Source organism: Gorilla gorilla, chromosome 21 (genome assembly GCF_029281585.2).
Source record: "Gorilla gorilla gorilla isolate KB3781 chromosome 21, NHGRI_mGorGor1-v2.1_pri, whole genome shotgun sequence".
Lineage (NCBI taxonomy): Eukaryota > Metazoa > Chordata > Mammalia > Primates > Hominidae > Gorilla > Gorilla gorilla.
The window spans coordinates 56,533,073-56,547,921 of record NC_073245.2 but is presented as its reverse complement, the minus strand read 5'-3'; the positions used below and the strand labels follow the sequence as shown (position 1 = coordinate 56,547,921).

The 14,849-nt window shown below is 47.6% G+C and overlaps 1 protein-coding gene across 2 annotated transcripts; it reads left to right on the top strand.

The window, feature by feature from the left end:
* Positions 1-5,701: 5,701 nt before the first annotated feature.
* FITM2 (fat storage inducing transmembrane protein 2) lies at positions 5,702-14,085 on the top strand. 2 transcript variants are annotated; one of them, XR_008674556.2, is made up of 3 exons: positions 5,702-5,973; positions 9,680-10,740; positions 11,320-14,085. XR_008674556.2 is itself a non-coding variant. In XM_004062194.4 (2 exons), the coding sequence occupies exons 1-2, from the start codon at positions 5,801-5,803 to the stop codon at positions 10,293-10,295; spliced, it is 789 nt and encodes a 262-aa protein (XP_004062242.1). In that variant the 5' UTR covers positions 5,725-5,800; the 3' UTR covers positions 10,296-14,085. The 2 variants fall into 2 exon arrangements, 1 of the variants encoding a protein (XP_004062242.1); XM_004062194.4 differs by having other exon boundaries at positions 5,725-5,973; positions 9,680-14,085.
* The last annotated feature ends 764 nt before the right edge of the window (positions 14,086-14,849 follow it).

The window sequence follows — 14,849 nt, the reverse complement described above, 5'->3', positions numbered from 1 at the left end:
GTGGTCCCACTGAAGTCTCAGGCAGGGCAGAACCCTGAAACTTGTGGTCTTCTATTATCCTCTGGTGGGAAGTGTAGGAGCATTGTTTTCTAATGCCTCAAACTCTCTTAATGCAGTGTTTTCCAAACTACAGGTTCTTACCCTTTAGTGGGTTATAAAATCATTTCAGTGGGTCATGACCAGCATTTTAAAAAATTGAATTAAATTTCTGAGTAGAAAACATCAGAGTACTTCACACATGGTAGAGGCAAATTCTGCCATAAATTGTCATAAAACTATTTCTTTTTTTCTTTTTCCTTTTTCTTTTTTTTCTTTTCTTTTTTTTTTGAGACAGAGTCTCACCCTGTCACCCAGACTGGAGTGCAGTGGCGCAGTCTCAGCTCACTGCAACCTCCACCTCCCGGGTTCAAGTGATTCTCCTGCCTCCGCCTGCTGAGTAGCTGGGACTACAGGCATGTGCGACCACACCCAGCTCATTTTTGTATTTTTAGTAGAGTCAGGGTTTTACCATGTTGGCCAGGCTGGTCTCAAACTCGTGACCTCAGGTGATCCGCCCGCCTCTGCCTCTCAAAGTGCTGGGATTACAGGCGTGAGCCACCGCGCCCAGACATAAAACTATTTCTATATTCCTATTAGCATATATATTTGCTTATACACTATATAAATTTTTATGTGTGTACTAGGCCACAACCAGTGATTTGTTGATAAAAGTTTAACTATTGGCCGGGCGCGGTGGCTCACGCCTATAATCCCAGCACTTTGGGAGGCTGAGGAGGGCAGATCACGAAGTCAGGAGATCGAGACCATCCTGGCTAACACGGTGAAACCCCGTCTCTACTAAAAATACAAAAAATCAGCCGGGAGTGGTGGCAGGCGCCTGTAGTCCCAGCTGCTCAGAGGCTGAGGCAGGAGAATGGCGTGAACCCGGGAGGCGGAGCTTGCAGAGAGCCGAGATGGCCGCTACTGTACTCCAGCCTGGGCGACAGAGGCAGACTCTGACTCAAAAAAAAAAGTTTATTAAGGCCAGGCGTGGTGGCTCACACCTGCCAACATGGTAAAACCCCATCCGTACTAAAAATACAAAAATTATCCAGGTGTGGTGGTGCATGTCTGTAATCCCAGCTACTTAGGAGGCTGAGGCAGGAGAATCGCTTGAACCTGGGAGGTGGAGGTTGCAGTGAGCTGAGATCGTGCCACTGCGCTCCAGCCTGGGAGACAAAGCAAGACTGTCTCAAAAAAATAAAAAATAAAATAAAATAAAGGTTTACTATTGGCTCTCTAGGGAAACATGTATAAGCATATACCTACCTATGTTTATTATAAATGTTTCTTAATGTGTAGCACATTATTTACAAATAATAAAATATATGGCCAGGCTTGGTGGCTTACACCTGTAATCCCAGCACTTTAGGAGGTTGAGATGTGCAGATTGCTTGAGCCCAGGAGTTTGAGACCAGCCTGGGCAACATGGCAAAACCACATCTGTACCAAAAACTGTACAAAAATTAGCTAGAGGTGATGGCTGATTTAGTCCGTCTGTAGTCCCAGCTACTCGGGATGCTGAGGTGGGAGGATCACTTGAGCCCAGGAGATGAAGTCTGCAGTGAGCCATAATCACACCACTGCACTCCAGCCTGGGCAACAGAGTGAGAACTTGTCTCAAAAAAAAAAAAAAAAAAAAAAGAAAGAAAGAAAGAAAAGAAATATATAAATACTCTTTGTTATAACTATAGCTAATTGATTCTCACAGAATGCTTTTATTGATTTTTGGTGGATTCTTGTAACCATAGGCAACCTGTGGTTTCAATTCAACCATGTTTTGACAAATGGAGTTGACTCTCAATGTAGACAAACCAAATAAATCCCTGATTTGTAGCACCTGCCAATTTCCATAGTGTAAATACTCCCCCTGTGGCTGATTTCAAGCTCTCAATGTGACATCACTGAATAGATTTGGGAAGAGTTGTGCAGGAGCTTACCATACAGGAACAATAGATGTAAGTTACCCCAAGAGCATAGATAATAATAAAACGTAGTAAAATAATTAGTAACTAATGAGTTTTGAGTATTTTCAGTTTGTTTTTTTATATATGTAACTTTTTTTTTTTTTTTTTGAGAGAGGATTTTGCTCTGTTACTCAGGCTGGAGAGCAGTGGCATGATCACAGCTTACTGCAGCCTCAGTCTCCTGGGCTCAAGCCATCCTCCCACCTCAGCCTCCTGAGTAGCTGGGACTGCAGGCACACACCACCACGTTTGGCTAATTTTCGTATTTTTTGTAGAGATGGGATCTCCCTATGTTACCCAGGCTGGTCTGGAACTCCTGGGCTTAAGCGATTCACCTGTCTTGGCCTCCCAAAGTGCTGGGATTACAGGGGTGAGCCAACAGGCCCAGGCCCTATAATGCAGTTCTTAATATGGCTGTGTTTGACAATCACCCCGCAAAAGTTCTGAAAATTTAATCATCAGCTCTTGCAGGCTGGTATGAGTTGACTACAGCACATCATTTCACTCACAACATAAATATGTATTTCCCAATACTGATTCAATTTTTTTTAAATACAAAAACTTCTCTAGAGACCTGCAACAATTTTTTCAGGCTGAGTTTAACCCAGTCTTCAAAAATCTCCAGCCATGGTGGCCAAGCGTGGTGGCTCATGCCTGTAATCCCAGCACTTTGGATGCTGAGGCAGGAGGATTGCTTGAGGCCAGGAGTTCAAGGCTACAGTGAGCTATGATTGCACCACTGCCCTCCAGCCTGGGAGTGCAGAGCAAGATCCTGTCTCAAAAAAAAAAAAAAGAAAGAAAGAAAAAGAAAAAGAAAGAAAGAAAAGAGAAAATGGAAGGAAGGTAGGGAGGGAGGGAAAGAAAACTCTCCAGGAATGAAACTGCAGTTTCAAAGGAAACAAACCCATTTCCTTTCTCAAAAATACAAATCCTGAACCTTTCAGAAGGTACTCTTTGGACAGTCCCTCGGGGTGATATTTAGTGTTTATATTCACCGAGCAGTCTTTCCCTCCTTCTTGGGTTGGGGGACGTATCTGGATTTTCTTTGGAGGAACCACACAGCTAATAAGGAGGAGAACCGGCACTCAAACCCAGCATCCCTGCTCTTAATTCTTATGCCGTTTGCTAAGGAAAGCCATAGTAATTGAGCACCTGACAAACTCAAGGAGACAGAGATGGTATCAGATACTATTTACAAGCTGCCTTCATAAATAACACCTTTCTGGCTATGTAGTTTTTATTCCCAATCATGAAATGCCAAATTGGTATAATTATCACTATATTTTATTTTTTAAACCAAGCATTCTGAAGGCCTGGAAGCATCTTGCTATATAAGAACACTAATCAGATAAATGCAATTTACAGATATGAAGGTCATCTTAAGATGGTTTTAAGGAATTATTATTTTCATTAATTTGTTGATTCTCTGCATGAGACTATAAACATTAGTCCATTGTAGGCATAAATCAGGCTAACATTTCCCAGTGTGGTAGCTGTCCTTGGTATAGAGACACGAAATTATTTTGGGCAGCTAGCGATGATGAATATTTCGATAGAAATTTTTCTTTGGGCCGGGTGTGGTGGCTCACGCCTGTAATCCCAGCACTTTGGGAGGCAGAGGCAGGAAGATCACTTGAGGTTAGGAGTTGGAGACCAGCCTGGTCAATATGGCGAAACCCTGTCTCTGCTAAAAATACAAAAGAATTAGCCAGGTGTGGTGGCATGTGCCTGTAGTCCCAGCTGCTTGGGAGGGTGAGGCAGGAGACTACCTTGAACCTGGGAGGCAGAGGTTACAGTGAGCCAAGATCAAAATAGCTTGGCCTCCCAAAGTGCTGGGATTACAGGCGTGAGCCACCACGTCTGGCCTAAAATGCCCATCTCTTGATATTACTATATATGTGTGTATTGGCTGGGTTTGTGGCTTTTGGAATAAACTTCTGTTGTTTAAAACGAGTTTAGGGTTGGGCACGGTGGCTCGCGCCTGTAATCCTAGCACTTTGGGAGGCCAAGGCAGGAGGATCACTGGAGCCCAGGAGTTCGAGATCAACCTGGGCAACATAGTGAGACCCCATCTCTATTTAAAACTAAAGAAAAAAAAAGGAATAAAAATAGACTGAGTTTATAGTAATTTATTAGAGCTGCCACAGGAAACTAACATTGGGGTAAGGGAATGAGTCCAAGGTTGGGAACTGAAATAGACACCCAGCCCTAATCAGGGGTGAGGGGTTAGCTTTGTGATAAACTGAGCAACTGAGTCTCCAACAACTTCATGTGATCTCCCCATTAACCCCCAGCATCCAGCATTTTCATCCAACAGGCATAGATAGCTGTTTTGTGTTTCTTTGTGTGCTTTTTAAGACGGTCTCGCTCCGTGGCCCAGGCTGGAGTGCAATGGGACCATCACAGCTCACTGCAACCTCAAATTCCTGGGCTCAAGCAATCCTCCCACCTCAGCCTCCTGAGTAGCTGGGACCACAGGCCTGAGCCACCAAGTCAGCTAGTTTTTAAAATTATTTCTTATAGATACTGAGTCTCACTGTGTTGCCCAGGTGAAAATAAATTTAGAAATTTAAACTTTAAATGTAATAATTGCACCAGGTGAGATGGCTCACTCCTGTAATCTCAGCACTTTGGGAGGTGAAGGCTGGCAGATCACTTGAGGTCAAGATTTGGAGAGGTCAGATCACTTGAGGTCAGGAGTTGGTCAGCCTGGCCGACATGGTGAAACCCCATCTCTACTAAAAATACAAAAATTAGCTGGGTGTGGTGGTGCATGCCTGTAATCCCAGCTACTCGGGAGGCTGAGGCAGGAGAATCGCTTGAACCTGGGAGGCAGAGGCCTGCAGTGAGCTGAGATCGCGCCACTGCATTCCAGCCTGGGCAACAGAGCGAGACTATGTCTCTAAATAAATTAATTATATTAATTAATTAATTTAATAACTGCAGAGCGTGGTGGCTCACACTTGTAATTGCAGCATTTTAGGAAACCGAGGCAGGAGGATCGCTTGAGCCTAGGAGTTTGAGACCAGCCTCGACAACGAAGCAAAACCCTGTCTCTACAGAAATAAAAATAAAAAAAATTAGCCAGGTGTGGTGGTGCCCGCCTGTGGTCCCAGCTACTCGGGAGGCTGAGGTGGGAGTATTGCTTGAGACCAGAAATTTGAGGTTGCGGTGAGCTGCGACGGTGCCATTGCACTCCAGCCTGGGCGACAGAGAGGGACCCCCCCTCTCTAACTAACTAATAAATAAATAAATACAATAATTATTCCTAAGGAAACTTCATCTCATGTCCCTCTACCTGTGCCAACGTAATGAACCCCTGAGCTCATAAACTAGCTTTTGGGAAAGGTTGATCTCCTCTTGTCTCCCGCATTTTACAGATGAGAAAACTAAGGCTCAGATGGCAGAGGTGTCTCCGAGGCTCCAAGAAAGATCAAATGATGCTGTGACTACTGCTCCAATTCTCCAGGGCTACATTTATCCTCTTCCAGCCTCCAGCAAATACTTTCACAAGCGCTTTTTCCCAGACCAGAGCAAGACGCGGAGGCTCGGGGAGAGGGGGCGGCCAGGAGAGCGCAGAGGAGACGAGCGAGTTCGGGGACCGGCACGCGCCAGAGGCAGCAGCGGCCACGAGGGGGAGCGCGCGGGCTCCGGAGCCCAAGCACGCCTCAAGCTGTGGGACTCGCGGGCAGTGCGCATGCGCTCGAAGGGAGGTGGAGGCGCAGGTCCGGGCGAAGGGCGATACGGTGGCCGAGAGGGCACGGAGAGGAGGACTGTGGCTGACGAGATCCGGCATGGAGCATCTGGAGCGCTGCGAGTGGTTGTTGCGGGGGACGCTGGTGCGGGCGGCCGTGCGGCGCTACCTGCCCTGGGCCCTGGTGGCCTCCATGCTGGCGGGCTCCCTCCTCAAGGAGTTGTCCCCGCTGCCCGAGAGCTACCTCAGCAACAAGCGCAACGTCCTCAACGTGTGAGTGCACCCCGGTCCTCCGCTGTCCCCGCCCGAGCCGGCCCGCTGTCGCCTCGCCCAGAGAAGCCGGTGCTAGCTGCCGTGGTGGACGAGTCATTGGAGGGGAGGTCCTCCTCCTAGCCGTGACAGCAGCATCTGCACGCGTGTCACGCCTGGGAGGCCCCAGGGTAGCTGGTGTCACTAGCAGTTCGTGTTTGCAGACCCACTTTGGGCAGCATGAGCTTGACTGGGCAGGTGGTGACAAGCGGGGTCGTGTGTGTCTCTGTATATGTAGGGGTGTTCAATGGGGTGGGGATGAACCAGCCCATGTCACCACTCCCCCGCCTCCCCTTGGAGTTAGGAGCTGACCCCTGCCCTGTTTGGGAGATGCCATCTCACCTCTGTCCTGCCTGCCTGTGGCAGACCCCGCGCAGACCCCACCCTGCGTCAGATCAGATCCCTCCAGCGCGTGACAGAATCCCTTTACGACCTGTGGAAGAGCCTCGCCCCAGCCTGTGACAGGCAGAGCCCCCGCCTGTGAGATACTCACAGAGGGCTGGAACCCCCTAGTCTGTGCCCTTTCCCCTGGATCTCCTTGGATCATCTCAGCCACTCAGAATGCATGGCAGTGGCCCAGAAAAGCAATCCCAGCTGGGCGCTTTGAGACATCTCCTTAACTCCACCCATCCACTCCTTTGCTTGCTTGCTTGCTTTTTTCAAAACTCCCGGTTAGTAAGTTTATTGCACAAAAACTCTGTTGAGGTCATAAAGGGAAACTCTGAAAGATAAAACTGCTCCCTTGATGTGAGCCTAAGTGTTTTCCAGAGTAAGTGTCTCCGGCGTGTCCTGAAAGTCAGCCCAACTTTGGTTATCTGCTTAAAACCCTGGTTCCTTTCACAGGCAGCTTCCTCAAATGCCTGACGGGTCTTGGCTCTGGCAAGATCTTCCTTATCAGTCCCAGTGAAGATTTTAGTGACAGGCCTGGGGGTGGTGCCTGAGAATCCACTGGAACCTAGAAAAAAGTCCTTCTGTCCTTGGTCCACCTTCCTTCCTCACCCACCCTGAGAGGCTGGGCTAAGAATAGATCATGAGAGTGGTAGTGGCCCCAAGTCTCTGTCCTGGGTTTAGGTCAGCCACCTTTCGTGAACACTGAGGAGGCGGACAAGGCAGCTGCTGCTTCCTCTGGCCTAGGTGAGCTGGGGGCCAAGTGGCCTGGCTGACAACACGCCCCTGTTGTTTGAAGGTAGCCATGGATCCTGGAGTTTTGTTCCAAGCCTCTGTGCTGATTAATGAGAGGGAACTAGTGAATCCTGGGATATAGAAGGGACCTTAAAAATCATTTGGTCCTCCCAGCTCTGTTTGATAGCTGAAGAAACTGAGGCCTGGAAAGGTAGGAGGTATAGTAAGTTAAGTAAGAGTGAAGATTTGAACCCCGGTCTTTTGGCTTAAAGTAAGACCTTGTTGCAAGACTGTTTCTGCCGTTAGGAAAGAACCAGGCTGGGCGCAGTGGCTCACACCTGTAATCCAGGCACTTTGGGAGGCCAAGGCAGGTGGATCACTTGAGGTCAGGAGTTCAAGACCAGCCTGGCCAACGTGGTGAAACCCCATCTCTACTAAAAATACAAAAATTAGCCTGGCGTGGTGGTGCGTGCCTGTAATTCCAACTACTGAGGAGGCTGAGGCAAGAGAATCACTTGAACCTGGGAGGCGGAGGTTGCAGTGAGCTAAGATCATGCCACTGCATTCCAGCCTGGATGGCAGAGTGAGACTTCGTCTCAAAATAAATAAATAAATAAAAATAAAAATACAAAAATTAGCCGAGTGTGGTGGTAGGTGCCTGTAATCCCAGCTACTCCGGAGGCTGAGGCAGGAGAATTGCTTGAACCCGGGAGGCGGAGGTTGCAGTGAGCCAAGATCGTGCCACTGCACTCCTGGGTAATAAGAGTGAAAACTCTGTCTCAAAAAAAAAAAATTATTTGGTCCCCCCAGCTCTGTTTAATAGCTGAAGAAACTGAGGGCTGGAGAGGTAGGAGGTATAATAAATTAAGTCAGAGTCAAGAGTTGAACCTGTGTCTTTGGCTTAAAGTAAAGCTCATTGTTGTAAGACTGTTTCTGCCATTAGGAAAGAACCAGGCCAGGTGCGTGGCTCATACCTATAATCCCAGCACTTTGGGAGGCTGAGGTAGGATAATTGCTTGAGGCCTGGAGTTCAAGACCAGTGTGGGCAACATAGCAAGGCCCCATCTCCACAAAAATAATAATTAAAAAAAATTAGCCAGGCACATTGGTACACACCTGTAATCCCAGCTATTTGTGAGGCTGAGGCAGGAGGATTGCTTGAGCCCAGGAGTTTGAGGCTGCAGTGAGGTGTGATTGTGCCACTGCACGCAAGCCTGGGGGACAGAGTGAGATCCTGTCTCAGAAAAATAAAAAATAAAAAACCACATATGGTATGGGAGAAACAGCATGAGCCTGGGGGCTATCCAAACCGTGGTTTAATCTGTGCATGCTGGTTGTGTGAGTGTGATCCTGGCAAGGTACTGAACTTTTCTGAGCCTTAGATTTCTTGTCTATAAAATGGAACAATGGCACCTTCCTCCCAGGGTAAATGTGAGTGCTCTATGGGAAAGTGAATGTGTGTGAAAGCTCCTGGCATTTGGTAAATGCTCAGTTATTATTATTTATTTATATTATTTTCCTAAGTAAGTAACATAGTGCTTAAGACCACAGATCCTGGATTTGAATCCTGGCTCCTCCACTTCCGGCCTCCACTTTTGGTGTGGCACTTCCCTCTGTCTCAGTTTTCTTCTCTGTTAAAGGCAGATATTAACAGTACTTAACTCATAGAGTTTTTTTTGTTTGTTTGTTTTGTTTTGTTTTTGAGATGGAGTCTCGCTCTGTCGCCCAGGCTGGAGTGCAGTGGCACAATCTCGGCTCACCGCAAGCTCCGCCCCCCGGGTTCACGCCATTCTCCTGCCTCAGCCTCCCGAGTAGCTGGGACTACAGGCGCCCGCCGCCACACCTGGCTAATTTTTTGTATTTTTAGTAGAGACAGGGTTTCACCATGTTAGCCAGGATGGTCTCGATCTCCTGACCTCGTGATCTGCCCACCTCGGCCTCCCAAACTGCTGGGATTACAGGCGTGAGCCACCGCGCCCGGCCAACTCATAGAGTTGTTAATGGATTACCTGGTTAATACATTTAAAGTACTTACACAGGGGTGGGGTAGGGGAGGAGGGGAGGGCTGGGCACAGTGGCTCATGCCTGTAATCCCAGGACTTTGGGAGGCCAAGGTGGCCGGAGCATTTGAGGCCAGGAGTTCGAGACCAGCCTGGCCAACATGGTAAAACCCCCTCTCTACTAAAAATACAAAAATTAGCCAGGCGGGGTGATGTGCACCTGTAATCCCAGCTACTCGGGAGGCTGAGGCAGGAGGATTGCTTGAACCCGGGAGGCGGAGGTTGCAGTGAGCTGAGATTGCGCCACTGCACTCCAGCCCAAGTGACAGAGCGAGACTCTGTCTCAAAAATAAATAAATAAATAAATAAATAAAGTACTTAGTAAGTGAAGTATATGGTAAGTACTTAAAACATGATAGTTGCTATGAGCTGTAGCTTTGATCAGTTTTCTCATTTTCCCTCCCCTGACAGTGTAGAGACCTGAGTCCTGACATGGTGTCCTCTCCACCGTGTTCCCTCTCTTCACTTCCACTTTCCTCCTCTGTCAGGTATTTTGTCAAAGTGGCCTGGGCCTGGACGTTCTGTCTCCTCCTGCCTTTCATTGCCCTCACCAACTACCATCTGACCAGCAAGGCTGGCTTGGTCCTGCGGCGGCTGAGCACCCTGCTTGTGGGCACGGCCATCTGGTACATCTGCACCTCCATCTTCTCCAACATCGAACACTACACGGGCAGCTGCTACCAGTCCCCAGCCCTGGAGGGGGTCAGAAAGGAACACCAGAGCAAGCAGCAGTGCCACCAGGAAGGGGGCTTTTGGCATGGCTTTGACATCTCAGGTCACTCCTTCCTGCTGACCTTCTGTGCCCTCATGATTGTAGAAGAGATGTCTGTGCTGCATGAGGTGAAGACGGACCGAAGCCACTGCCTCCACACCGCCATCACCACCCTGGTTGTGGCCCTGGGCATTCTGACTTTCATCTGGGTGTTGATGTTTCTGTGCACAGCTGTTTATTTCCACAACTTGTCCCAGAAGGTGTTTGGCACCTTGTTCGGTTTGCTGAGCTGGTACGGGACATACAGGTTTTGGTATCCGAAAGCCTTTTCCCCAGGACTTCCTCCCCAGAGCTGTAGTTTGAATTTGAAGCAAGATAGTTACAAGAAATAAAAGAGTAACAGAGGGGGGACAGAAGGACAATGGCTAATCTATTTTTCAAATATATATTTTGCTTAGTTATTTGGCTAAATTATTGATCCTACTTCAGAGAGAAAGTGTACCAGGCAGTTTTGGTGGGTGGTGCTGAAGTCTGGGGAGTGAGTTTAGTCTTCAGACTATTCTTGGCGACATCACCAGTGTTGCAAGCACCACCATTCCCAGTTAGGCACTTTTTGTCCCTGGTAAGACTTGACCTTTATCTGGAACACTCCTTTTGTCCCTAGAGTGGGGAGCTAAGGCTCAGCAAAAGGGCAGAATCAGGAAAGCCTTTATGGTGTGGCTAAAGGAGTGGCCAGAGCCTTGGGACTCCTTTGCTGCCTTCTCCCTGGTTCCAGTTGTCTTTAGATTTTCACGGCTCTTACTGCTGTTACTTAACAGTATTTTCCAGCCGGGCATGGTGGTTCACACCTCTAATCCCTGCACTTTGGGAGGCCGAGGCAGGCGGATCACCTGAGGTCAGGAGTTCGAGACCAGGCTGTCCAACATGGCGAACCTCGTGTCTTCTAAAAATACAAAAATTAGCTGGGTGTGGTGGCCCATGCCTGTAATCCCAGCTACTCAGGAGGCTGAGGCAGGAGAATTGCTTGGACCTAGGAGGTGGAGGTTGCAGTGAGCCGAGATCGCACCACTGCACTCCAGCCTGGGTGACAGAGCAGACTCCATCTCAAAAAAGAAAAAACAAAACAAAACAGTATTTCCCACTGGTCAGTTTTGCATAGGCATCTATTTCAGGCAGAGTTCTTTTTTTTCTTTTTTTCGAGATGGAGTTTTGCTCTTGTTGCCCAGGCTGGGGTGCAATGGCCCGATCTCGGCTCACTGCAACCTCCACCTTCGAGGTTCAAGCGATTCTCCTGCCTCAGCCTCCCGAGTAGCTGGGATTACAGGCATGCGTCACCACACCAGGCTAATTTTGTATTTTTAGTAGAGATGGGGTTTCTCCATGTTGGTCAGGCTGGTCTCAAACTCCTGACCCCAGGTGATCCGCCTGCCTCGGCCTCCCAAAATGCTGGGATTACAGGCATGAGCCACTGCGCCCGGCTCAGGCAGGGTTCTTTATAAAAACACCCTGATGCCTGAAGGACACTCTCTGGTTGTAATATTTGTTTCATCCATGAAATGTTTAAATATTGCAACTGACTTGCGATTAGCCACCAAAACAGGCCCTTTTAGATGCAGTGCCTCTCCGACCAAGTATTGGACGATTCATACGTAATGGACTATGATCATTTTCTGTCCATGTTTTCTATTACTATATGCTGGTTTTTTTTGGAGCAATAAGATTACTTTTTTTCTGTTCTATTTTGAGCGAATCCTTTACAGTTTTTGATAAGAACTATGGCATTTGTTCTTTGTTGATAAAACTCCTGAAAATAACTCACAAGGCCAGTGCTGCACTCTGGCACATGTAGGTTGTTTTGAGGGTTTGTTGGTTGGTTGGTTGGCTGGTTGATTGGTTGGTTGGTTTAGAACACTAATGTACTTGTTATAAACCAAACTCTGGACTTACAGTCTTAAATTCCACCTCATGGGGCTGTTTTCTCTGTTAGCAATGAAACCTGGGCCAGGTGTAGTGGCTCACACCTATAATCCTGGCACTTTGGGAGGCTGAGGTGGGAGGATTACTGGAGCCCAGGAGTTTGAGACCAGCCTGGGCAACATAGTGAGACCCTGGTTTCTATAAATAAATAAGATAATCAAACCAGAAAGCAGGCATTTTAATAACAACCTGTTGAATTTTAAGGTGAATCAAGGTAATTTTGCAGAATGCGTTCTTGCACCGAAATGTCCCTGACCACATATCAGTGGTATAGACTGAACAGTGTGCTTCAGGGTCATGTGCTGAGTGCACTGATCACTCTCCTGTGGCCCAGGGCATCTGTACCTTTTGGACAAGATTATGATAATTCAGAAGTGAAGTAAAATGCCTCCCTCTGATGGCAAAAAGCCAACCTGTTTGCAAAATCACCCTTATTGAAGGGTGGCATGGCTGTGGTCCCTCCCTCCTGTTACTTGCATCACCAACCAAACTAAACCAAACCATACCTGGGCCTGTTCAGCTGGACTTGAAATCAGTTTCCTTTTTCTCTCCCCTTTGCAGCACTTTTCAGTTTCCAGCTTTGTCATTCTGTGGCCTTTGCTGTGACAATGCTGGGAACGGTTAGAAATCCTGTCACCTTCATCCACAAAGGCACAGTTCCACGCCCTGTGATAAGATATCCCCTCTTCTCTCCCAGACTGTCTCCTTAAGCCTTTCAAACTGAGCCCCTTGCTATTGAGGTAATCACCCTTAAGGCCACCTTGATGCCCCTCTCTCCAATCAAGCCCAATAGTAGCATTAACTGAGAAGCACTACACCTGACTGGCTTCACTGAAGCTTAAGTGGTTGAGGGTGAATCTTCGGTGTAAAATCTTTTACTATAAGGATATATTTTAAATATTTCATATCCCATCAAGTTGGAGGTTAATTTTATCCATCACAATGAGTCATGATTTGTTGCACCCAAAAGGAGCAGAAACACAGGTGATGAGATATGAGAGGTGGCACCATAGTGCTTTGGAGGCGTTGGTAAGATGTGACCCTCTGTTGCCTATGCCCATAAACCTGTGGTGGGAGTGGCCATGGAGTAGATGGCAGGGGCTTGTTGAAGGGATTGAAAGCTCTCCTAGGCTAGGCATGGTGGCTCACACCTGTAATCCTAGCACTTTGGGAGGCTGAGATGGGAGGATCACTTGAGGTCGGGCCACCCTAGCCAACATGATAAAACCCCGTCTTGACTAAAAATACAAAAATTAGCCAGGTGTGGTGGTACACGCCTGTAATCCCAGCTACTCGGGAGGCTGGGGCAGGAGAATCGCTTGAACCCAGGAGGCAGAGGTTGCAGTGAGCTAGGATCACGCCACTGCACTCCAGCCTGAGCGACAGAGTGAGACTCTGTCTCAAAAAAAAAAAAGGCTCTCCAAAGTGTCATGTTCAGCACCAAAAGGGAATAGGCACAGGGTGACCCCAGAAGTTCATTTGTGACACTTAAATCTCCAGATATTTATCCCACGTGGGTCTGATGCGGGCTCAGCACTAAATTAACTGTATGTGGAAAGTGTCAATTGCAGAGCCTTCTGTATCGATGAGGCTTCCGCCACTTGTCCATGCTTAGCCCCCTTGCCTCTTCCTTGGGAGCATGCTTTCTATTCCTATGTGAAACAGCCTGACATAAGTGAAAGGATTTGGGCTCAAGCAAACATGAGATGTGGGTTCATATCTTGGCACCACTCCTGATAGCTGTGTGATCATGGTAAACCTCGTTTTCATCGTCTGTCAGGTGGAGATGAAGAGAAATGGTGCATGTGAAGTGCTCAGCATCTGTGCTTAGCAGGCCATAGTCTCCCTGCCTCCTTTTTCTTGAGTAAGCCTTTAGAACTTTCTGACTCCTCTAGAGAAGGCAGAGAAACTAATATATTTTGGGTGCCATTTGGAGTCTGGGTCTTTTGTTAAAATTGTCTTGTATTATGTTGAAAAGTGTTGGTTACCCCCAGGCTCTGGGGGCATCTGTGATCATAGAATACTGCCATGCTTATTTTGCCTCTCTATGTTGAGATTAATTCACTGACGCCTCATTTTCCACGTGCATCTGTCATAGTTTGGGTACCAGATTGTATTTAGAGAATGGCTCTTGCCACTGTTATGTACACACAGATCGTGTGTGTAAACAAGCAAATTAAAGTAAACTGAGATAATGAAATCCCATATTTCAGCATTTTGTGTGTTCTTTTCTAATACTCTTAAGGAAGTGCAGAGCCCAGTAAACCTCAGCGCACTTTGTGAAAGTAGGTAATTATTTCTCAATTTAACTTGTCATATACAGGTTATTTTATGGCTAGAGTTGCTCCTGTATTTCCCCCTATGTCTTGTAATATAAATGCATGTTCAGACATGTATTTCTTAGCTTGACTTACTCCTTCCTTGTGTGCCACCTTCGTGTCTTACAGTCCTGAGGTCAGGATCAGCCAGACTTGGGAGCAGTTCTCTTGGTAAAAAGTGAAGTAGGCCTCACAGAAGCAACACTGAAGAGCACTTTCAAAGTTTACTCAGATGAGGTCACCTTTGCAAGTGCTTTGTAGCCCTGGAGGCCTGTACACATGTGAGAGCTTCTTGTGCCTTTTAGTGCCCACTCGTTTGTCAGCCTGACCTGCTTGGCACGTCCAGGAAGTGTCTGTTGAAAGCTCCGTGGCTCCAGGATCAGAATCCCCTCCTGTTGCAGAACTTCCCTGTTCAGATTCCTTCGGCAGCAACAAACCCTTCTTGGGCTCACACTGTGAGCTGGGAGCTGGGGTGGAATGATAAACTCCCCTCCTCGTGGAGATTGTGGTTCAAAGTCCATCCTTTTGTAGCTTAAGCTGTGTGCTGGTGTTGCAAAGATGAATTTGGTCTATCTCTGCCTTGGAAGAGTTTTCACTCTCATGGAGAAGAACCAATCCTGCCATAAAGGGTTCTGAGTGCTGGGGCAAGGT

Excerpts from the sequence above, each read along its gene's own strand:
- FITM2 (XM_004062194.4), top strand. The coding sequence starts at position 5,801 with ATGGAGCATCTGGAGCGCTGCGAGTGGTTGTTGCGGGGGACGCTGGTG. Across the intron at positions 5,974-9,679 it reads AAGCGCAACGTCCTCAACGT|GTATTTTGTCAAAGTGGCCT; the intron begins GTGAGTGCACCC and ends CTCCTCTGTCAG.